We start from the raw sequence: 24,219 nt of genomic DNA, 5'->3' as shown, positions 1-24,219 counted from the left end.
AGAAAAAGTATGTCCAGCTGGCAGCCAAGAGTGCTTAATTGTAGGATGGCATGGCCTTCTCCAAAAAATAGGAAGAAGCTGAACTAAAACTATCAGCAACTCTGGGCCTGGCAACCGATTGATATCTCAGAGTTATGCAACTTTGTACGAGCAGCAGATTAGAGCAAAACAGGGTGGATTTGAAGCTGAAGCATGTTACATAATGCTTACACAAGGAACATTTAGACTCTAGACCACACAAGAAATTGGACAGCACGACTTGTAGAAAGATTTTATTAGCAGAGATCTAAATCAGAATCACTTAGCTTAAAGTGATGTACCACAAGAAGCCCCAACTACCCAGCAGTTTGTTAGGAAGCAGCCCTGGGCAGAGGGAGCAGGAAGTTTTATGCATATCTGAGTGTAATCATGTAAAGTTGGGAAAAAAGGATTTTTGCAACCCCTTGCCATCACCACACACATGCATGTGCTCACACATTGACTTAAATAGTTTTAATACTCCTGGTGGAATGTCTAGCACATTTGATATTTACAATTAAAATAGCAATCAGACAAATTCATATGAATCTTTACAGAGAACATTAAGCCTAACCTGATGCTTACAACAATTAATTTTATACATGGTGGTTTAAATGAAAAGAGAAGTTAAAAATCAAATGATTTAAAAATATTATATAAAAATGGGTGCACCCTGATATGTCTTGTAGCTTTAGGGCACCCTCTCAAGTCACAGACTTGGGTAAGCGGGCGAGCAACAGGGCTTTACATTTTCAGATGCCAAATTCCAATTTCCTTGATCAATGAGAAACTTTACAACAGCTAGTTATCAATTTTCTGCCTGCAGTAATGAGCTTTGGTATAAGAGTAGAAATGCTAATGTACTCTATCCTTTAAAAAAAATCAATTTCCTCACACCTTCATTCTCCCCAAAGTTTATCTTTTCTTATATTCAATAACCCCCTCACTGCCTGGAAAGACTGGTTCAGGCCAGTTAATACAATCATGCCTAAAGATGTTTTGAGTTTGTTGATCTCATCTGGTATCCATGGCAAGCTATTCTGAAAGGTCAAACTATCTGAAGGCCTTCACAGGAAGCTCTCAGGAGTCAAACATGGCAAACATGAGGAGGTCTGCACAAATTTCTAAGCAATTATCTAGGCCTTTGTTGTGCTTAGCGAGAGCTACAAAAATAAAAAGCTGGTCCTTACCTTTTCTCTCCAGCCTCAGAGCAAAAGGAGTCACTGTTACCCCCGCACAAGACAGGATGTTTTCTTTTGAGGAAACATTGCTTCCCTTCTTATTTATCCAAAACAAATGTCTGAACTGGAAAAGTGACTATTGCATTTTAAGTACATTGAATTCTCATAGGAATGACTTCTTTAAAGAAAGATGACACCTTTATCTTTATAGAATACACAAATTAAACTTTGAAGGTTAAGCCAGACAACTTGCATATAAAATTAATGAATAATCGATGAGCCTACACTCTTCTTGGGGGAAGGCAGAAAGAAATTTACTTCATGTTAAGTTGCAACCCATACATTTGTGAAAGTACCAGAAAGTTCCAGCTGCTACTTTATTCACAACCAGCATTGTCATATTTTTACTTTTTAAAAAGCCTCCAGATACCTGAAGAAATCTATGGAAAAGAAACTTGCAACAACTTCATAGTAAAGAAATTTTAAAAATCTTCAGCAATGAAAGATATCTGACAAAGAGCACCTTCCAACACTTCTTCTTTACAGGTATTTTTCTCTGAGATCCATACTTAATTCTAGCATCACCATATGCTTATGAACTCAGAAGTATTTTAAACAGGGATCCCCCCTAAAAAACACCCCAGGAATTTTGGGGTAAATGCATTTCAGAACTATTCCAACAGAAATTGAGGCAGCATTTTAAAAAATTGCCTTTAAGGTGTTTAAGGTTTACAGCAATGTTAAACGAGGCAAGCAATCTCTATTTAGGGTAACATTTTCCATTCATCCAACAGGACTAGTTTCTTGGGTAGGCCAAGCATGGCTGACTATCACTGAAAACATAAAAGATCTTTTTGACACAAATCCTGGCTAGCTTACAGCCAAACCCTAAAGCCAAAGTTACATCACATAGGTAATTACTAATAACTTAATAATAAAATCCATCATTATAACCTGCTAGTAAAGAAGATAATTAGAGGAGGAAACAGCTTTGGGTTTTGGCTTCATAATGCCCTGCACGAATTAAACAGTGTCAGTATGCTACAATGCACAAAAGGAAGGAAACGCTCCGTATGAACCTTAGCAGTCATGCCATCAAACTCTGTGGGATGTGCATAACAGGTGGTTCTCTTTCCATTACAGTACAAGTGCATGTGCATTAACCCATAAACTGCTAGCTTCAAATCAAGCAGACTAATTTATTTGTTTCCTAACATGATAAATAAGGCACTGTACTTTGAACTGAAACCGCCATGCTTCCAGTTCAACTCCAGGAACTTTCAACTTTTCTTTCTCCGTGATATAGAAAAATGGTGTTCCTCTCTAGATGCAACACAAATCGAAGGCTCCTTAAAAAGCAAGAGGAAGATGGCCTTTAGCCAGACCCAAGCACCCTTCCCTCCTTCCCTGTTCAGCAGTGGAACTACTGAAAGAAAGAGGGAGAGTTTCTATGACACACTTCCTACCCAAGACGTTGCTACTTTGCATCCAGCCGCCTGCGCTTGCTGGGAGAAGATTCTTTCTTTGCCCTCAGCTTCCTCTTGTTCCGAGTTTTCTTCTCCTGAATACGTTTCACTGACCTGGTGAGAGCTTTCTCACTGCTTGCCTTTTTAAGAGACTGACTGGGGGGATCTCGCACCATTTTCTCCTTTAGAGCCTTCATAAGCCCTTGCTTAGCAAGCAGGCTGGCCTTTTGACTGGTACTGGCTTTCCCCGTGTGGGTGGAAGCCTTTTTTTCCCCAGGTCGTGAGTCAGTTAGTTTCTTTGACTTCTCATTCTGAGAGGTGTGCTTATTATTTCTTCCTGCCATTGTGTGCTTTCTAGTAGCCGGAGCTCCCACTTGCTTCACTTTACTGACTTTCTTGACAGGGATTCTTTCCTTGCTTGAAGGACTCAACTGCCGCAGAGCCGGTGTCCTGATATTCTCATTCGGTGCCTTTTTTTTGCTTTGCTGAAGGCTGCCTTTAGCAGAGGTGTCCTGTAACTTTCCTTTCCCTTTTCTTCCCTTTCCTCCCTTTTCAATCGGAGTAGATTTAGTAGGAAGTTGGATGGCTTTCACTTGCTGGGCCAACTTGGGGGACATCAAAGGTTTAATGCACATGCTCTTGCTGCTTGAACTACTTTCGGCCAAGAGCTGCTTGGACCCACAATCATGCCTCTCCTGTTTGACCACTCTATGGAATCCATGAAGTTTGCCTCTCAAGTTGGAATATTTCCTCAAGATCCGTGAGCTAGTCTGCACCGGCATGCTAGGAGAAGGCTGGATGCTCTTGGGTCCAATACATTGTGCCAAGCTGACTTCAGAAGGAGATGTCTGCTTTGGACCATCAATCTGCTCTGACTCAGTCTGGTCACCATTCTCTCGAAGTCTGGTACACAGCTTTTGGATCTTTATAGTATTTTTTGCTGGGGTCATGGCAGCAAACTTCTTTAAGTGTTTCTTTAGACGCTCTGCTTGGAGAGAACTGGGATAGATGCCAGAAGAACAACCCTTCTGTAGTGGAAGCTTCATGGGAGGGATGTCTCCTGGGATACGTGTGTTCAGCTTCTTCACAATGACCAGAGATCTGGTTTCAGTTGTCTCCATAAACCATTTGCAGATATTGGATATATCAAAACCCTTCATGAAAAGCATCTGAACAGGGGACAGTTTCTGGACTTCAGTGGATCCTTTAAATTTTCGAGTCCTCTTCTTGCTTTTCCAAATCTCTTTCAACTTGTCAGATTTATTCTTGACCTTTGGAGCTGGCTGAGCCTCCTTCTCCAGCTGAATCCAGCCTTTCTGGATCTTCATATACTGGGTATTAAAGTTAGTGATGAGTTCTTGGTTGTCTTCCTCAGCACACCATTCCACAAATCTGGGCTTGTCAGAAAGTACTTTCATGCTGTTAAAACCAATAGAGTTTTCATTTCTTGCATTTGGTTCATCTGTGACAACAGGATCTGCTGATGTGGTCATGATGTCAGAGTTTGCTTGTGCAATTACTTTTTCTGATGTATTTTTTGTAGCAGTAACCACATGAACTGCAGTAGGGGTGTGCCTCAAGTTATAGAACTGTAGGGCTGGTTTCTTAGATTTCATTGCCTTCTCTGGCTGTGCATGCTTGCTACCAGGACATGTGAAGCTACTTGTTTCATGTTGGTTGGACAATACTTCAATAATATTCATAGGACCATCAGAATTCTCTAAACTTTCTGGCTTCAAATTGAGTTGCTTTTCGGTTTTATCAGGCATCTCTGTTGGAACATGAACACTTCTCTTGTCAGAATTGGCTTCTAAGCAAATTTCAAGCATTGCTGCTGGCTTATCTTTGTTATCTTCTCCATTCTGGCTTCCCTCTATTACAGATTCCTTGGCCATCAGTTTCTTATAGGTCTGCCTTATTGTGATGTCATTTTTCTCGTCTGCCTGCTGTTCAGTAGATTTGCTACTATCATTTAGCACTGTGTGATGGCATCTGTCATTAGGAAAACACACAGATGTTGACCCATCAAGATGTACCTCTCTCTTAAAACGCTTAGCACCAGGACTTTTAGAAAGCTTTATCTGTAGCTGAGGAAGCTGAAGAGAATCGGAAGAACAGGGTTGTTCAGCACTGTCTTCTGTAGGCGCCAGAGACTGCTGGCTTCGAAGACAGCGATCCGAAACGATGTGGGTTTTTTTCTCCTGCCTTCGTTTTTTGTCTATGCTTGTTTTGGAAGAAGTCTCTTTCTTGTCCTTTTCTGATATTTTGGGCTGTACTATAGTTTCACTATTAGCCTCCACTTCCTCATCAGACTTGGTGGTCTCATTGATGTCTATCGTATCAACTATATTTTTCTCTCCCTTATCTTCATTGACGGCCAGAATGGGCAGCACATTTTGACATTCAACAGAGAGTCCTTCTTTCAAATTCTGGGGATTTTCAATAGTGGTTTTGTGTGTGTTAGTACAATCCAAACTGAGAGGCAGCTTTGCTGCTTCTAAATTGGAAAGCAGCTGGGGAAGTTCCACATCCATTTTGATAGTTGCCACCACTGAAGATTCTGCAGAAAGAGTTTCTGAAGGTTCTCGGTCAATATGAGTAAGAAGTTCAGGCACCCCACCGGTAGGATGAATTACAGGAGACATGCTCCTTGGGCTGGCAACAAGCTGTACAGGTGATCCACTGTTGGGAATATAGGGAATCTCTGAAGGAAAGGTCATACAAGGGTCCAGACCATCAAAAGCGGGTGGTACTACCGAGGGTTCTGCCAAGTCTATAGGGGAAAGTAGTGGGGGTTCTGTAGATGGCGATACATCTATAACAGAAGCAGGCTCATCTAGTGGAGGCAATAAGTCCATGCTATTGGCTGATACTTCAGGCATCAGTAGATCCATGCTAATATGGGGTTCTGGCTCTATCAAAACAGGAGTTTCTGGGATAGTCACATTTCCCAAGGACGGAGAAGCTGTTTTATCATTAGCAGCTTCTGAGACAAAATGTACAACAGAGTCTGCTATACTGTCACTATTTTCTTTAGGTCTATTACTGTTATAAGAATCAGAGCCAGAGCTATGTGCCTCCAAGATGCCAGTACTGTCTTGCAAGTCCCCTTCATTCTCACGAGGGAAAGAGACAGTCATTGTCTGCAGCGAAGACCCAAACAAGCTGTCTTTATCTGAGTGAAAAACAGGGCAGGGAAATAGAGAAACAGGCATAGTAGCTTCTTCAACAAGACTAGCTTCCTTCTGCTTTAGGACACTGACCTCAGAAGAGATGCTTTCATAAGGGCATTGTTCAGCTCTTATTTCATTGAAGGTATCTTCTTGAGTAGGGGCTGCTGTGGAAGATCTATGATCATCATTGCTATCCACAGGTTCAGCTGCAGCAAAATAGCTGCTACTAGGAAGAGAAATGCCTTGGATAGGACTTGTTAGCACCTCAGGCCTTGTTGGCAGGATGTTCCCATTCTCCTGTGAATGCGGAGTCTTGGCCAAGGTGCGGATAGTAGGAAGCTCACAACATTCACCATTGTAGTAATATCCACGAGTGCTCTTCCTTGCTGTCTTTCTTGCCGATAATGTCTTTTTGCTCTCATAGTGACATTCTGTAATTGGTTGGCTAATATAGACAACATCATATTGATTATCATAGTCATTTATTCTTAGTCCTGAAGACTTCTTGCTTTTACGTGTACTTTTAGTAGAAGCTGAAATACTCTTTACCCGGGAGTGCCCATTGGTGGTTTTGTGGTGCACTGCTGGAATGGAATTAATAGGCAACCAATTGTCTTTGGCATTCTCCACATGAGTCTTGTCACCAGGATGCATGTGGCAGACTCCCTTGCTTTTTCCTGAAGCCAGATAGTGATTCTCTACCTTCAATCTTGTTTCTTGGTCATTGATTTCAGTATCCTGGTGTGTAGAGGCTTTGGAGCTGCACTGCAAGGCATTCTCTTTGTCTGCTCTCCGTGGAGAGCTAGTGGTGAAAGCTGGCTCTCGAGTTTCCTCTGGGAAAGCTTTGAAAGGGTTCTTCAAAGAATTCACCCTATTCTCTAAATTTTCCTCATTAATGTTTACATTTGTTGCTTTCACAGCTACATAGCCTCCCAGTAAACCTCTACTTTGCACCTGATCTTTGTCCTCTTCACCTTTCCTAGCCCCCGTCTCTTGTTCAGTAGCAGAGTTCTGCCCTTCCAGGTTTTTAATAGAGTGATGGGTATTGGAGGCAGTGAGGTACCCTTGGGTGGGACTATCTCTGGGACTTATAGAGGTTGTTCTAATAGTTGGAAGCTCAGGGAAATCTCTTCTAACAACAGAACTGCAATTTTCTCTTCTGTCTGTAGATTTCAGTTCTACAGCATGTTTCAGCGCATGGCATAGTATTCGCAAAGAACCACGGGCCTCCGATTGTTCAGCATCCAGCAGTAGAGGGAGTTTGGATTCAGAGCACGAAGTTCCACGCTCCTGGTTCTCAATATGATATTGGCTGCACCCTGAACTACAAGTAGACACATCCATGTTTTCAGGTCCGGATAACTGCTGGCCTTCATAGCCTGTTTGTACTTCAGTGCAGATGTCGCTCAGGACACGGACGAAGTGTTTCTGATGGTATGGGCAGAGTCTGACCATAATTTTTTCCAATGGAGATTTTGGCTGGCCAAGAGAATCTATTGCTACTGCCTCTGCTGTCTCCTCACTAAAGAAAAAGGGAGAGAGAGAGAGAGAGAGAAAGAGAAATAGTCAGTATAGTACAAAATTAAGGAACAAAGTTCCCAGCATAAATTGTTCACAATTCTCTTCACAACTGAATTCTTTCGAAAGACTGTTTCTTTAAATTCTACTGTAATTGAGCAAGTAGGTAACACAAAGTTCCAAACAATATTAACATTTTGCCTGGATTTCATTTCTGGTTTCTGTCTATGTAAAACTCAAGCATTACTACTACCTGAATATGACCCTGTTTACAACATAACCCTTAAGAGGAGTGAATCTAATGAGGTGGGAGAAACAACCTTAACAAATTAGCATGCAATGACAAGCTATAAAAACAGAGCCAGTGTGATATAAAAGTTGGGACTGGGAAGATCCAGATCAAATATTCCCAAAAATGTTTATAGAAAGCTGTTGATCAGCAATTGCTCTTCAGTCTCACTCAGGCCAACCTATTTCAGGGTGATTTCTGTGAGTAAAAATTGAAGGAAGGGGTATGACCTTTATATATTTTTTTAATGTTATGCATAGTACCCTGAACTCCTGAAAGAAAGGTGTGGTAGAAATCTAATGAGCAAAACTTAATAAGTTAAAAACTGGCTTGGATAATATCTACGAAGTATTTAACACCAGATAAGCTATTTTCATTACTGTTGATTCTAAACAAACAGACAATACAGTACAATGTATCATTCTAAACATGTGGTTATAATCTCTTAAAAACATGCTGCAAGATTTAACTGCATCAAAGGCTAAAATCCTAAGAAAATATAAATTCCTTCATGTGTGCAAACATCTTGGGGGAAAAGATACATCAGCCTAAAGAAGGCAGCAGTCATACCTATAGTACTTATAACAACTGAATAAAAAAATAGCTTTTAGTCTTTGGAAGATTCAAGGAAAATGCAATTTCACCTTTCATTTATTTCTTAAAGATACCTTTCATTTTCTAAGGAAAAGAAAGGAGTCCCTGTGGATTTTATTCCACTGGCCATTGCCAACCATAGGGGGCAACGCTCATCTCCATTTCAAAACCATTGAGCCAATGCTGTCTGAAGACGTTTCCATGGTACGTGGCCAGAATGACATCGCAGAGTGCTGTTTCCTCCCCAGCAAAGTGGTACCTACTTATCTACTTGCATCTGCATGCTTTCGAACTGCTGTGGAGGGCAGGAGCAAGGGAAGACAGGCACACTTGTGTGATGTTCGGGTCTTGAACCTGGGCTGTTGGTTTTCTAGCTGACAAGCCCAACGTCTTAACTACTGAGCTATTGTGCTGCTCATTTTCTAAGAGAGAGTATTTATTGTTCTCATATATGAAAAAGCATTTCATATTCGGATTATTCAGATTCCATTCTTACAAATAGCAGAATAGGTGGTACAGTAAGCATGTTTCCAGGTTATACCAATTCTTATTGCAAATAAGGGCACAAAGTAATGTAGTGTTCAACATTACAAAACTATAGTCTACCTAAACATAATTAAATACCACAGAATTAATTCTAACATCCCTATTTTGCTTTTGCATGATGGTCAATCACACTGAGCCTCCAGCTGCATTTAGAAGGAGCATGAAGAAACATGAAGTCCATCAAGTTCAGGTGCTGATACACATTTTAATTCTATCATTTGTGGTGATGAATCGCAGGATTCTAATAGAAATATATATATTGGATCTACAACCTTAGATTTGTTGGCCTGCAATAGAAACGACATTTACCAAGTTTTCCATTTGGGGATTTATTCTAATCTGTTCAGCTCAAAGGTAATATAATAAGTAATAATTTTAATACAGTAAATTTATGAGATAAATAATGTGATAGTTATACTTAATAAGCTAAAAGAAGGGGAGGAAGGAAAAGAAAAAGAAAAACAGCAGCCTAATCCGAACCTTGTAGTGCCCTAAAATAATTTAGTGTTCTTAAACATAGAATAACTAATGCAAATTAAGATAAGATTAACCATAAAACCTGCTGGTGTACAACCTGATAAAGTAGATAAGCGTAGAAAAAAAAGGAATGTGTGCCCTATATATACACAGATTCAAAGAAACTATTATTGTGAAGCCTTACTGTGCTCAAAGAATCAAAGGTCAAAGAATACAATCAGCACAAAATTCCATCATTTTAACTTGTGTGTGTGTGTGTGTGTGTATCTTGAGAATTTTCATTAGCACACATCATTCCCCACAACTTATAGTGTTCTCATTTTACAAACTCTTTATGTACAATTCTTAAAAATAAAGAAATTATGACTAGCTAGGAGTTTATCTACTTTGTTTATCTGTTCTTTAGTCATTTTCATTTGCAACCTTTTATGTTTATATGTTTATAATTTACAAATATATATGACTATTTAGAATCACATGTAGGGTATAGTTTTATATTTCTATTGAGTGACAGTAATCAACAATACCTCATGAATACAAAACTGAAAAACTATGGGAAAAAAAACTAGGGCAGAATTTAAATACTATAAATATAATTTCATTTATTTGAAGGGTTCAATCATAAGCACACTGGGGAATGCTAGACACTATATTGAACTTTAATTTTAAGTAAGTTTATTTAAGGCTAGCTTCATGGAGCAATTTCAGTGAAATTAACCATGTATTTTGGCAGCTGATAGTGCTTCTTTAGGTAACAAAAATCTTGAAAGCTCCATGTCAAAACAGAAGTGGTTCTGGACTCCAAACTACACTTTTTATTGTTTCATAAATATAAACTGTATAATTTGTAGTCTTAATTTCCACCAACCCCTTTAAGTAAAAATAAAACCTATGTTACTATAACAAAGGTATTGTCTCAATGTTTTCACAAAAAAGTGGCTGCCTTTTTTCAGATTGAAGCTGCAAAGGCATGCCAGGGATTCAGTAAAATGCAATCATGATTTAACATCCTCCAGCACATTTGAAGGTAGTCTTGCATTGTAGCCAAAATTTCCCCACGGGAAATTAGTTTCAGATTATTCAGTTCTACTAGTGCTTGACACTTTAACAAGGAAAAGTAGACATCCCAAAATATAAACTTTAAGAGCATTATCAATAAACAATAATAATATGCATTTACTATCCTTTTCCACTATTTATAAATGTTCCTTTCCTATACAAAAACAAAAGCAAAGGGAAAAATAGATTTTAAATCCAGGCTCTCAAAAACTTGAAATGCAGACTTTACTGTATAAGAACTAAATGCATACTGTAAATAAACATTTCACTTAGTCTTACTTCTGATAAAAACTTTCCCACAAGAGAAAGCTATTTTTCTCTTCTAATTTCTTGCAGAAGGAGGCTTTCACCTTTTTAAAAAATGATGTTTTTACTTGTGATGACTGGCTGTTAGAATGCCAATCAAAGTATGGCTACTCAGCTGCCCTGTCCCAGTTTATATTTCAGAGAGAGGAGGAAATTAAGGAAAACGGGATTGCAGAGATATAGGTGAGAACAGGCAAAAGGGAGACTCAGAGCCCTATAGGGCCTATGAAAACCTCCACTAGTCAGAGTTATGGATGACTAGATTATAAATATGTAATAATAATGAATTAACATGTTTATAACCCAATCTAAAGTCACTTGATAAAAGTTCATGTGTTTTTAAATGTGACTGAGCTACCCTATATCTTCATGTTCTTCTCAGGTTTTTTGGTGGTAAGAAGATACATCTGGTAGAGGTCACCCAAATGTAATACAATTTTGTTTTAATTTCGAAGAAGAAAAAGGTAATAAGGAATAGACACCCAGAACAAGGAGGCTATGCACCAAGTACTCAGAATGGAATTAAAGTATATGAATGGGATATGGCTTCTCATGAAGTCATTTGGATTTGTTCAAAATATGCTTTTATTTTCACATCACTTTTGTGAAGTAGGGAATGGAAGTCAAGTCAGAAGCAGTTATTTTTGGGGTGTTGCCCTGCGCCTCCAGAGTAGAATTAAATTAGAATTAAACTTTACTGTTTCCCTGTTAATACTCTGGAAACTTTTCCAGAGTGTTCCATGAATAGTTTGTTATTATTATCTTTACCATGAATTTATGTATTAAATTTATTGTTTTACTCTATTATTTGAGGTAGCTTGTTGTAGTGATTAAGATACAGGCTAGTAACTGGAAGACCATGAATTCTAGTTCTGCTTTAGACCCAAAGCCAACTCACTGACCTTGGGCCAGTCACTCTCTCTCAGCCCTAGGACGCAAACAATGGCAAACCACTTCAGAAATCTTGCCAAGGGACTTGTCCAGGTAGTTGCCAGGGACCAACACTGATTCAAAGGCATCCCACTCCCCAAAAAAGTTAGCATTTAGTTTTGTAGGATTTTATTTCATTAGTATTATAATCAATTTAATATTCATATAATTTTAATTAATAATTGTTTTTAATTTATTTATAGTTACTGTGTATGTTTTATTGTTATAGATGCTTTTTCTTGACTTTTTTGAAAAACCACTATGAGTCTGTATTGATTTGGCGGTGTACACACAGAATAAATAAATAAATAATCTATTTTTGTCGACGAGCATATGATAGAACATCAAGAGCCAAGCTATGATTTCCACAAACAGAACTGTTGCCATGCAACAGTCATAGTGCCACAATTAATGCGCTTCAGAATTTGCTGTACTGTGAAACTGTCTACATAGTAGGATGGGTGGAAAAAGAGAGCTGCCACTGATTGATTTTGTTTTCAATTAGAATGGGAACAGAAATATCTACATCTATACTTCATCTTTTTTTCTGATTCTGATCTGAAAGATGCATACAAATGATAATAGAGAACACTGCAAAAAATCAATACCCTGACAAAATGTTTTAGGATGGAAACTGAAGATATAGCTGAAGTTAGAAACAATAGCAAGTTTCACTTTGGATGTTTTGGAGGTTTATTCATTGGAATAAAATTTTTAAGGTTACAGAATCACAAAAAACCTTTTCACTTGATACACATTTATATTTTGTCTTGCTTAATAAAACCTAGGAGTATGATTTTATACCAGTTACAGGAAGGGAAAGGAAATAAGTAAATGTTCCTTGATAGCAGAACTGCTGTATATCATCCACACACACAAAAGCACACTTTATCACCCACTCCAACCAAAGTTTCTCACTATTCAATATATCTAACCTTTCCATCTTTGTTTATTTCACTGGAAAATCAGTTTCAGATTAGAGGCATGTAAGAAGCAGTGGTAGAACAAAAGTTCAAGGCTAAGTGTTTCTGTTCCTTTCAGATCATTTTAAGTATCACAATTATAGATCTATAAAGAACAAGGTAAAACTATAAGCTTGTATCTCACACCCCTAGATTTTTATATACCATCTCAGATTTATTTATTTCCCTTCTGCCTTATGCTTTTCAAAAATCTAACTGATTACCAGAGGCAGCCCTAGCACCCTGCTGGAGTTACAGCTGCCTCCTATTCAAAGTAATGGGGTAACAAAAATAAAATTTTAGATAATTATTTGAGGAGGTTATAGTTCAAGATTCTTAAAAATAAAGGGAAGAAATATAAAGTTGCTTTATTTGATCAAAATTAAAACAGACATGTGGTTATTTCTGGTAAACCTTAATGGACTTTTGCTGATTAGAAATGTACCAGTCCTAAGGTTTTAAGGATTTGTTTATAGGTAAGGGATGAGATATGGGAAGAAATCACTTACTGTATTTTAAGAGAAGATGATTAGTTACAACTGTGTATAATTATTGCGATGAAGGGAAAACCATTTCTTTATATATCTTTCTTTTTCTTTACTATTTTTTTGCACATTCTATTTTTTATTTTTATTTTATTTTTCTTAATTTGTATTATATTTTATCTTTCAAACTGTAATGTTTAATAAAAAATTTTTTTTTTTAAAGTGCATATATTAATTCTGTAAGTGATTTTTATTTTACTTTTTAAGAAAGCTGATCAATGTATCAAAAGTATATTCCTTGGCTGTAGCTTCATATTCCTCATCTTCCTAAAATGGATTGATTGCTAAACAATGGAATTGAAAAGGACTTCTAAATAAAGCAATTGCACTTAAGACTTCTATACTGCTTCATAGTGCTTTACAGTTCTCTCTAAGCAGTTTACAGAGTCAGCATATTGCCCTCAACAATCTAGGTCCTCATTTTACCAACCTTGGAAGGATGGAAGGCTGAATCAACCTTGAGCCGGTGAGAATCAAACTACCAAACTACTGGCAGCCAGCAGTCAGCAGAAGCAGCTTGCAGTATTGCATTCTAACCACTGTGGCTCATTATGTACGCTATGGAAGCAAGAGAATGCACAAGGAAAAGGCTTACCCCTATCCAGTGCCAAATGTAAACAGGGATGGTTCTCCAAGATTTGAAGGGAAGAGAATCAAACAAATTTTATTTACTGTAAAGACTTGAGATATTTCCTTAAGAAGCTGCTGGCTTTATTTTCATGGACACAGCTAATCGTTATTTTATCATGCCTGCAAGTTAAGAGTTGTAACATTTTTTATTTTTAAAAAATAGCCGTCTTATATTCTGTCCACATCTAACCCAAGTCGGATGGGTAATTCTCTCTCACCTAAATACACATGCACCTGAGCACATTCATTCTGGAGTGTTCTGCTCTCCCCCTCTTTTCCCATACAACATTTGAACCACCAGCTGTGACGCATCTAACAGCCTTCTTGTGGCTAATTGAAAAACATTATTATTCAGTCCATCCCTTTAAAACTAGGGGAGTTTTATCATGCTGAAACATTAACCCACGTACTGCTTCCTTTTCAAGGGCTTTGAACAATGGTCCAGCTAATTTTCATGCTCATCAAGGACACTGGGGGCTTTCCTATTTTCTCCTGTTAGGATAGTACAAACACCACTCACCGCCTTACAAGCGGCTCCATGGATAAAACCATAAGAGCATATAGCATTTATATAACATAAATCATAAATAAGAGTCTACAAGTGGATAAATTCATAAAAAGCTTTAAGTAACCAAAAAACCAAAAACAAAACCCTTCTTGTAAGACCTTCATCATTATCGCAAGATAACAATTTAAGCCTAGAGAGACTAAGCATCGCATGCTACAAAAGTATATATAGTAAGACAATTCTGGTTAACATTTTGATTACATGCCATAAAGTGTTGACTCTAAAGCTGCCATAGATAGACTTTCTCCAGGATGATCTTCCTCTTTCAAGTATGTCAATGAGGCAACCTTCATTGCTGTAACTGAGCCCATCCCCCCCTGCGGCTGGTTGTCCTCTTTTTCTCATTCCTTCTACTTTTCTCAGTTAAGTTCAGAAATAATAAACAATAATTGCAAAAGGCAATTTTACTTGGAATAGCTTCCATCCTGCAACAATATCTTTAACACCATCAAACAAGATATAGGTACCTATCCCAGGTCAATAGGTTTATAAAAATACCAAATCCAGTCTGAACATCTGGGTGACTATACAATGACTATACAATGTCATTAACAACATATATTCAGAACATGATTAGTTTGATCCTGATCAATTGTGCTTCAGATGAGAACTCTGGATCATTTGTTCTATGATCCAGATGTTTGTTTTCTTGGCAATCTGTGGTATTTTCATGTGTCTTCTTCAAGAGCTAGTTCGAAGGATCAATGTTCTTTCTATCTTGAATCTCAAAGTCCAACTTTCACTTCCACAGAATATAACAGTAAAAACTACTCCCTGCACAATTCTTTTGGTCCTTTTTAAATTTTAATAAAGTTGACAATTGAATAACTTTAAACATTATGAGACACATAATACATTAAATTATTTTGATATAGTGACATTTGTGGATTGGTTTCCAAACATTTTGTTACCAGCTAGGTAACATCTTCAGCAGAGTTTAGGGGATGTCAATGTCAGTGTTCCTTTTGTTTTTTAAGGGCTTCAGGTAAGGGCCTTGTGCTGAGTCAGCTGTGAATCATCAGTTATTCTTGTGATGGATCTTGTGATAAGGAGATTACATCAGGTCAGGGTCATTGGGAGGTGAACTGCTGGTGGAGTGCGTGTGCATGGGGTGTTTGAGGATTGGTGCTATCTCTGGCTGGTTTTGTGGTTGACTTGGATTCTGAGGGGTTCATAGGCTGGTTGTAGGTCAATGAGTCTGTTGATGGAATTGCTTATGGAGTGCCAGACTTCAATGAACTCATGAGAATGGCGGGTAGTACCGTACCTGATATGTTGCTCCAGTTGAACTGGTTCTGTTTGGTGGTAGTGTTGGTAGAGATTAAGGATTTATGATCATGGCATTTGTCGGCCAGCCGGTGTTCATAGATCCTGGTTTTTAACTGATGTGATGTTTGTCCCATGTAGAATTAGTTGCAATGGTTACAGTTGATTTTGTAGATTACATTGTTTTTCATCCTTCTGTATTTTGTCTTTGGTTCTGGATAATTCCTGGCAAAGTGTGGTTGTGGGTTACTGTTATTCCTAGGAAGCTCACACGGAACATTGTCTCTCCCCATCCCGCCAGTCCACAAAGCCGGAAATGTTGGGGAACTATAGTTTCTACCTGGCTTATAGGGTCAGACAGAGATGGCATGGTTCAGATCCCATTTATAAGCAATGCCACTGAAGGGATTTAGGGAACTTTTTTTTTCACAGGCCCTGTATTCAAAAGCATTCTGAAAACCTAACTCTTTCCCCAGGCCATAGAGGTGTGTGACAGGTCTGGCAGCTGTTTTTGTCTTTTAAGGCGGCTTTTTTTCCTGGTAATTTTTTTGGGTGGGGTGGGGTGGGGGGGCATTATTTCTGCTTTGTTTTTACCATATGCCATCCAAGGTGGCAGTTATAAGTTTCTAAAGCAAATAAAAATATACAACTGCATGTAGAGTGTAGAGATTACACTGTTAAAATTCACAGCCAGAATTCTGAAATTATAGCTTTAACATATTGAGGACACCAGTTTGGGAAGGGTTGATATATGAACACTTAATCTAGACTGATGTATTCATTTAAAATACCCCTGTATCAACTACAACAGCTAACAGTGCAACTGATCCACTTATGAATTAAAAAGCAAAACAAAAACAATGGGAGTCAGTGGCATCTATGGGCCAATACTTGATTTTTCTAAATTATTTCAGAAAATGCACAATGTAAGCATTGTTTTGAGAAGCAGTGTCATTTGCTACTAATTAAATTCAATGATAATATTTATCTGTAGTAATTAAACTTAACACTTGTTCAAAAACAACATCTCAGTATATAATTGAAATAAAGCTCCCAGAAGGCATCACAAGTATAACACTCCTTATTCAATTGATAGTGCATAACTGAACAGTAATTTCTTCAGAAGAAGCCTTGACTTAACACCCATATTATGTTGGGAGAAATATGCAGAGATCCCACTGCAATGCAGTGCATGAAAAGGAGTGATTCTGTAAGTAGCACATTAGAATTAGGAGGGAAAATGAAGTTGTGTCTTTAATAACTGCATCTTCTATTACCTACCTTTTTTTTCTTTCTCTCACACGTAATCATGAGGACTAGTGAGATATATCAGTGAAATACATATCAGCTAATGTTGAATTGCAGTGCATTTAGTAGAAAAATACCTAAAACAGTTAGGCAAGCTTGGAGTTTGTCAGTACATCAAACTGTCTCAAAGGTATGAGCTATTGTGCAAAAAGCAAGAGGTGTAAAAACTTCTAATAATTACATTATTTAGGTTTACTCTTAAAGGAAACTACATTTGCTAACAGGTTAGCTAATACTAATATTAATACTGCATTCAATAGCATACAAATCATAAAAGAAAATGGCTACTATGCCTATTATGCTTCTAACAGTATTACTCTCACTCAGAATTTACTTATCAACTCATATGGAGCAGGAAATTAAATCCTTTTAAAATTCAATGAAAATATGTATCTAAGTAAAAAGTGTTCAGAATTAAAAACATCAAGTTTTAGCAGCACCTGAAAGGACTTGAGAAATGCTCTGCTGAAAGGAACTAAAAATAACAGAAAATCCTTTGAGGAAAGAAACTAATCCAAAACTCTATTTCATTTGGGGGGGAGAAGCAGTGACTCCAATATTTGTGATCCACAAAAATGGTCAAAAATATGTTTCCATACAGACTGATAAGTATAATAGAAAGGATGAGAGTTATGAAGATTTCATCCTCTTAACTGAGTCCTTGCTTCATGTGTTTTTTTGATTCTATATGTTTGAACACGAGCAGCATAACAAACACACCCTAATTATTATTTCAACAAGTAATCTCTACCAGGGATTGGGGGACTGTATCTGGTTCATTAAGGTTTTTATTATGCTGCAGCAGCACAGGATTACTCTTTTAATCTTCAGTCTATGAACTAGGAAATCCTGGCTTTTCTCTAATGGATGCACAAAGTTATTCAAAATGTAAGCATGTTTTTCTGCTAAGATTTGTTTCTTCTGCAGTGGAGATTGATAAAAGACAAATACTCCATCCAGTATCACAATATAATTAAGTTCAGTTAAGATTAATTATCCAGAATGTTCCAGAAGCAAGGGATTGAACAGAAAAGTGATGTATGATGTTTCCATAAAATACTAAGTAGAAACACGCTTGGTTATATAAGACAGTTCCTAATTCGAACTGAACTTTCTACTGGTATGTATCACCCTCTAATGTGATTTTGTGATGTTCCTGGTTCCTACAAGTTCCTAAATCATTTCCAAAGAGTTCTGTTAATATGGTTTCACCTCCTGGACTGCTTACAAACCATACAAGCTTTATATAGTCACTTCCAAGCAAAAATGAACCATGAAATCTTTATATCTAGACTAGAATATGTACAATCAAGATGGCCTCATTAAAGTTTGTGGGATAAAGGAAAACAGATTATTGAAGAAATACTACACGCACATTTGTACTGGCATCACAATGGATAATTTTAGCCCAGTGTTATTTTTTTAAAAAAACTACCTAACAGAAAAGTCATTCTTGATCAATGGCCCTGCTCACTAGAGCTCACTTTCAAACAAGAGTTCAAATTTAAGAAAATATGTCTATGTTTCACTTTATCACTTCAATATTATAGTGATCTGTTTAAAAAAATAAGGCAGAACACTGTCTGAAAAAGATATTATTTTCAGCAAAGGATGGGAACTATGAAGAGAATAGTATTGTAGTAAATATACTAAATGTAGATATGGAAGAGATCAGTGATGTATATCTAACTCTCTCTGCTACTGCAATTAAACATTCAATTTCAAAATCTCTTAAAAAGCAAAGTTGTAAAATTCTGTGGCACCCTAATGAGGCCTGGATATCAGAAGAAATGTTAGTTTAATTATCTAAAAATCCTATTGGATTCCTTACCTGGCAGGGGTGTTATTTAGCTGGTTCCTGTGAACCAGTTGTAGGGCATTTGGAAGGTAGCAATTCTGATAGCAATCCAGCATCCAAGGAAATGGCGTAGAAGGAAAAACTGGTTGCGTTTAAATAGAGTGCAGAAGATTATGTACCTTTGTAAGTGGCATGTGCTTAATTAAGGTAAAAAGAACGCAAGACAACCCCGCCAAAGGCACTTGGCAACCCATGCCCTGAAAATGCAAGGTCCAAACCAGCCTCTTGCTGTACAGATTGACCTACTCCATTCTTGAACAGGAACTGCTTGTTGACTAATGTAGGCTATATCTCTGTTTTATGGGATACACTAAAAAGAGGGGTATTTTTCATTTCTCCAATGTTCCTGAGTATACTCTTTTACCATTAAAAAGACAAGAAAATATAATCATTTTTGAGATTTTCTATTGCTATAGCATTTTGTATGAGAATATAGTCCTTGGCTGCCTATGCACCCAGACCCACTTGTTTTAACAAGATAATTTATATTATCCATAAAATAAATTAAGAAGAATTGAACATTGTGTTAAAAACTCTATGCCAGAGATAAAACTAGAATAAAAAATGATATATATGTAACTTGAAAACTGTGCAAGCTGTCAAAATGAGACAGATACCATTATAAAAATAATATGACTATTGGGCGAATCACCCTGTGCGAAGAACAGAATTAAAAAGTTGTTTTAGAAAGAGCAGGAATGTTAATTTTTAAATGTTTTACATTATACTTTATTCTTGTCTTGCAAATAAACACAAGATTGTTGGCAAATATAATTCTAACATTAAGCACATTAGCAAATATTCCATTTGATTTCAGGGGTATTTTTTTGATACAATGAGATAGATATAAATTCATCCATTATTTTCATGTAGTGATAATTTCTTCTGAGCATAATTGCATATCATAAGGTCTGAGATTTATCACATCTAGAGAGCCTGGAAAAGCTCACAGTGCACCAGTATGTACTAAATATTTTACTGCACTGAAAGAATGAATATTCAGAAGAAATAAAAATGATAGGAAATCTTGTGGTGACATTCCTCATCAAATATTATTTATAATCCAAATTTTTCTTTGAGGGAAGAATTGTATTCGGTAAATTCATGTAAGACCCCCCGTTTCTAAAACTGATGTAAACATTTTGCTGCCAGAGCAGATATTTGCATTCATAGGCATCTGTTTGACTTTTCAAATACATTTGTGGCTTCAGCTCATTGAAGCACATCAATCTACTTTAATATTCCATTAGACAAATACATCATGAAAAGCATTATCATTATTATTTAAAAAGACACTTTAGAAAGCAGTGCTTTAAAACATTCAGGTTTTCACAACAAAATTTATTAGAAGAATAGTGGTTCTGAAAAGTCTAGCATCCAGTGAAAACTACCATACATATTACAGCTGGGAATGTGTTTCCAAAATGACATGGCCAAATACAAGAGGGTTGTTTAACCCTTATACATGCACAATAGAATCAGCATTTTGACATACAATGAAAAGAGAGAGAGAGAGAGAACCACATGAATTAAATTTTTATAAGTACTTATCACATATATTAAGACACAGCTTATTAAGTCCAGTCAAAAAATCAGAACTGCATTAAAAATTAAATGTAGTGCAATCAAACCAAAAACCTTAATTTGTGATCATAAGTGCTCTACTACATAAAATGTTGATCATAGCAAGGAACAAAAAAAGTTCAAATCACACAGTACAAAAAATCTGTAAATAAATACAAGCTACAGTACAAGAGAAATATTAACTTATACAATTCCGTCAAACTGTAAACAGTATATTGAAATGAGGTCCATAGATTTAAAAGGGGGTTCCTGCTTTATTTTTCCATGACACTTATATTTCTAGAGGTCTGTAAAAATGCCATTTTTCCATATTTTACATGCAGAGAACTTTCTAAAGTGTAAAAGTATCAAATAATAATACAGAAGCATCATTAGTGTATAGTTACAGTGAAATTGATGCCAGTACAAGCAGTTGTAGTTATGCTAATATGTTACTCACACCAACTTTAATGTTCACCAATAGACCCACTATTAGAGTTGTGAAATGCCAATACATTCATAATCAATGTATGGCAATTAGAGGTGAAATACCTGAAAAGGGCTAAAATTTGGAAATGATCATACATTTCCACAATATATGTGCTCCTGCTGATTATTTGAAAAATTTACACCACTTGCCATATTACATCAACTTTGGCAGGAGGGTTACTAATAAACTCGAGCCTGTCTGACCCATTGGCTTCCATCACAGTGGCCAGTGCACAGAATTCCTAGAGACATTGCATAACTAGAATGTAGAGGTCAGACATCCAAGGGCCAGTGCTCAAGCTTAAAAGTACCTAAGATGAAGAAGAAACCACAGCTAGACTGAGAAGCTGCCCCTGCTCTGTTTACAGAGGCAAGTAGGAATGTATTTGACATTAGCTGTGCTGGCTTGGTAGTGGCATTTTCAAATATTTAAGATTACACATATAATATATATGTATATAACCATAATACACATACTATATATAGAAATTTCTTACAATACATAATTATCAGGAACCCCCCCCTGCGATCTTGCTCAGTAGTAATAACTGAATATACAGAATGCCACTACGTGTCTGAGGCACTGCGTGCTGGAGAGTAATATGCAGCTTTAAAATCCGTTTGGCTGAGTTATACCTGGATACCTGAACTGAGTTTAAATTGACATTCATCAAGGATGTGCCTATTAGCACATTAAAAAAAAGCAAAAAAATAAAAAATAAAAAATAAAAACCCACGAGTCACTGCTAGGTTTAAGAATAGTGTACAAGTACCTGAATTGAATGAGGGTAGTGTGTAAACTGTCCCTGAGGGTTTTCAAACAGTGTGTGTACAAGCTGGAATCCTAAGCACATTTGTTTAAAACTTACACTGTGGACTGATAAAATACCAACATTTGACGACTGAGTGGAGGTTAGAAAGTTATGAGCAAACACTCAAAACATATTTATACATGTTTAAGCAGTAGTTAGCTGCTGTAAGCAAAAGTCCCATAGATCTCTACCCCAAATGGGACTTAAGAGAAGTTGCCATCTGTCAGGTTTTTTCTTTGAGGCTAGGGCACACGACAGCTGCCACTGACCCTCTTTCCAACAACTAAATGTAAGATGCACCTTATTACAGACTAGCAATTCAAGGTTAGATTTTTAATGTATTTTCTCTACAACATATTATAAAATCCCTTAAGATTACTAATGCTGGTATGCTACTCGTTTGTTTTTTAAAATTCTCCCTTCATTTAAGAAATATACCATTCAACAAGTTAATGGCATAACAAATATACCATCCAACTACTTAAACATTAAGATGCATTTTCAGTCAGTCCTCTGGTGTAAAAGCATGTCAGTAAATTTATATTAAAATTTACATGGTAAAAAGGCTTGAATTTCAGTCAAAGATTCTAAATACTGTTCATTCCCTGAAGTTAAAAAGGAGAAAAATCCCTACCCATTTCCCTAGTGATATACTCTCAAACCAAGTTCCACACAATGTTCTACAATTATTCTTCATTTAGGAAACTTAACTTAGCCTCCTGCATTTAGATCCCAAATTTTAAAGTCCTAAATGCTTTAAAATAGTCTACTGAAATGTAAAATATCAGACATGTATGCCTACAAGTTTCCTGAACGTTATATAACTGAGTTATTTATTATCAATAGAAATCATCTGACCTAAAAGCAACAAATCTTTTGTGGACCGAAACTTTTAACAGTACCTTAAACTTGAAAACCAGATAAATTAAGACTAGAGTTGCAATAATAAAAGTGCTGAAGGTCCTCTTCCTGCTTTTCTGTTATTTTTTAAAAATTTGATTAGACAGTATATTAATGGACTGAAAAGATTAATATATATTTTTTTATAAAAACTGTGAAGTTCTGTTAAATGTAGCACCAAATGTGAGGTACATTAGAGATTGAGGCGGCACACTCATAACTACAGAATGGGAAAAGAAATATATCCATCAAATTTTTATAAACATGTTACCCTCAGCTAGTTTTTTCTTATCAAAGATTCTTAGTACATGTTGTACTAATACGAGAGAAAGATCTTTGAATCTTAGTAAAATAATTAATGGGGGTGTTATGAGCAGGATGGTAATTTCTTGAAGAAAATATAATGAATGCTTTCAGGACATAATCCAATTAGAATACTTCTGTCCTAGCAAGAATGCTACTGATATACAAAAGGTATAAAATCCAGTTATCCATCAGAGAAAGCATGCAATGGCTAATATTTTCTTACTATAGTATCTTGAGTATGGATCTTCTGTCTACATAATAACATCTGCAAATGACAGGAAGTAAAAGTATGTCTATTACTTCTGTTTAAATTATAATTGCATAATTCTATATTTAGCAGAAAACCTATTCATTGATTACATTTCAACTCATGGCTTGATATTCTATGATGTATTATCTAACAAATAACCAAAATTCTATATCCAAGAGCTGCATAATCAACTCTTTTAATTCCATTCCTTTTAGCTCCAAATATCACTTCTGATTTAGTGATGATTCCTGATCAACTTCTTGTTCCACATTCTTTCCTATGAAGACTTATCATAATTCTTCTCAGGATAATTATGATGATCAAATATAAGGTGTTATAATAATTGATACTGCTATTGCATTGTCCTTTTTTGTGATAGAAAGAAGCTAAAATGTGTTGGTATGGTGAATGATGGAAAATAATTATCATATCTCAAGTAAACCAGAATCTCCGCTACTGAACTAATTTCTTTTTATGTCTTAAACTGCTTAGAAACTACCTGTGTTTCACAAGTTAATTTGGGAAATCAATGACAAAATAATTTACCAATTATTCATCTATATTACTCAGCAATTTTGTTATATTAAGCAAATACCTCTGTAAAGAGATCCTTTACCGTTAAAAGACATGTAAATTATTAACTTGTTGTTTATTTACTGAGAAGTAAATCAGTAAGTGTGGATTGAAAATATATGACTATCTCTACCAAATGTAAAATATGAAGAAGCATGGTAGAGTTTCTAAACAAATCTGACAATAAGTAGACAACAAATGATTAAAAACACCAAATGCAAGTATCAAAATATGCAGTCAGCAAATTCAAGTTATCAAAAAGAGGGAGGGAAGGGGAGGGAGGGATAAATCTTTTGAAATTACAAGGAAGAAAGCAAAAGAGGACTTATCTCCATTGTTTACATTACAAACTGTTCTTTTGAAGGCTGCCTAAATCTTTCAAGCAATCTTGTCTGGCATATTAATCTTTCCACCTTTGGACTGAAGGAGATGACTTAAATTTCTAGAGCTCTAGCAAAGTGCTTCGGAATAGGAGAAGAGAATGGTAAATGTGCTTCCCCATCTGCCCATCTGCCATAACTCTTTTCACCTCTAAAAACTCACAATATTTATAAGCATTTAATCCAAAATGTATTGGATTAGATATTGTGACTAAATATTGTATCTACTTAAAATCAAATTGCCTTAACTGC

The 24,219-nt window shown here is 36.5% G+C and overlaps 1 protein-coding gene across 7 annotated transcripts in view; it reads right to left on the bottom strand.

Moving 5' to 3' along the window:
- Positions 1-256: 256 nt before the first annotated feature.
- Positions 257-24,219, bottom strand: part of LCOR (ligand dependent nuclear receptor corepressor) — a 72,019-nt gene continuing 48,056 nt past the window's right edge. For all 7 annotated transcript variants that reach the window (XM_026701185.2, XM_087932889.1, XM_087932892.1 and 4 more), the window contains one exon: positions 257-7,360. In XM_026701185.2, coding sequence (XP_026556970.2) covers positions 2,677-7,360 — 4,684 coding nt within the window. In that variant the 3' untranslated portion in view covers positions 257-2,676. The remainder of the gene's footprint in view (positions 7,361-24,219) is intronic.

This window comes from Pseudonaja textilis, chromosome 4, assembly GCF_049901715.1.
Source record: "Pseudonaja textilis isolate UNSWEBS1 chromosome 4, rPseTex1.2, whole genome shotgun sequence".
Taxonomy (NCBI): domain Eukaryota; kingdom Metazoa; phylum Chordata; class Lepidosauria; order Squamata; family Elapidae; genus Pseudonaja; species Pseudonaja textilis.
This window is presented reverse-complemented; position numbering and strand designations above follow the sequence as displayed.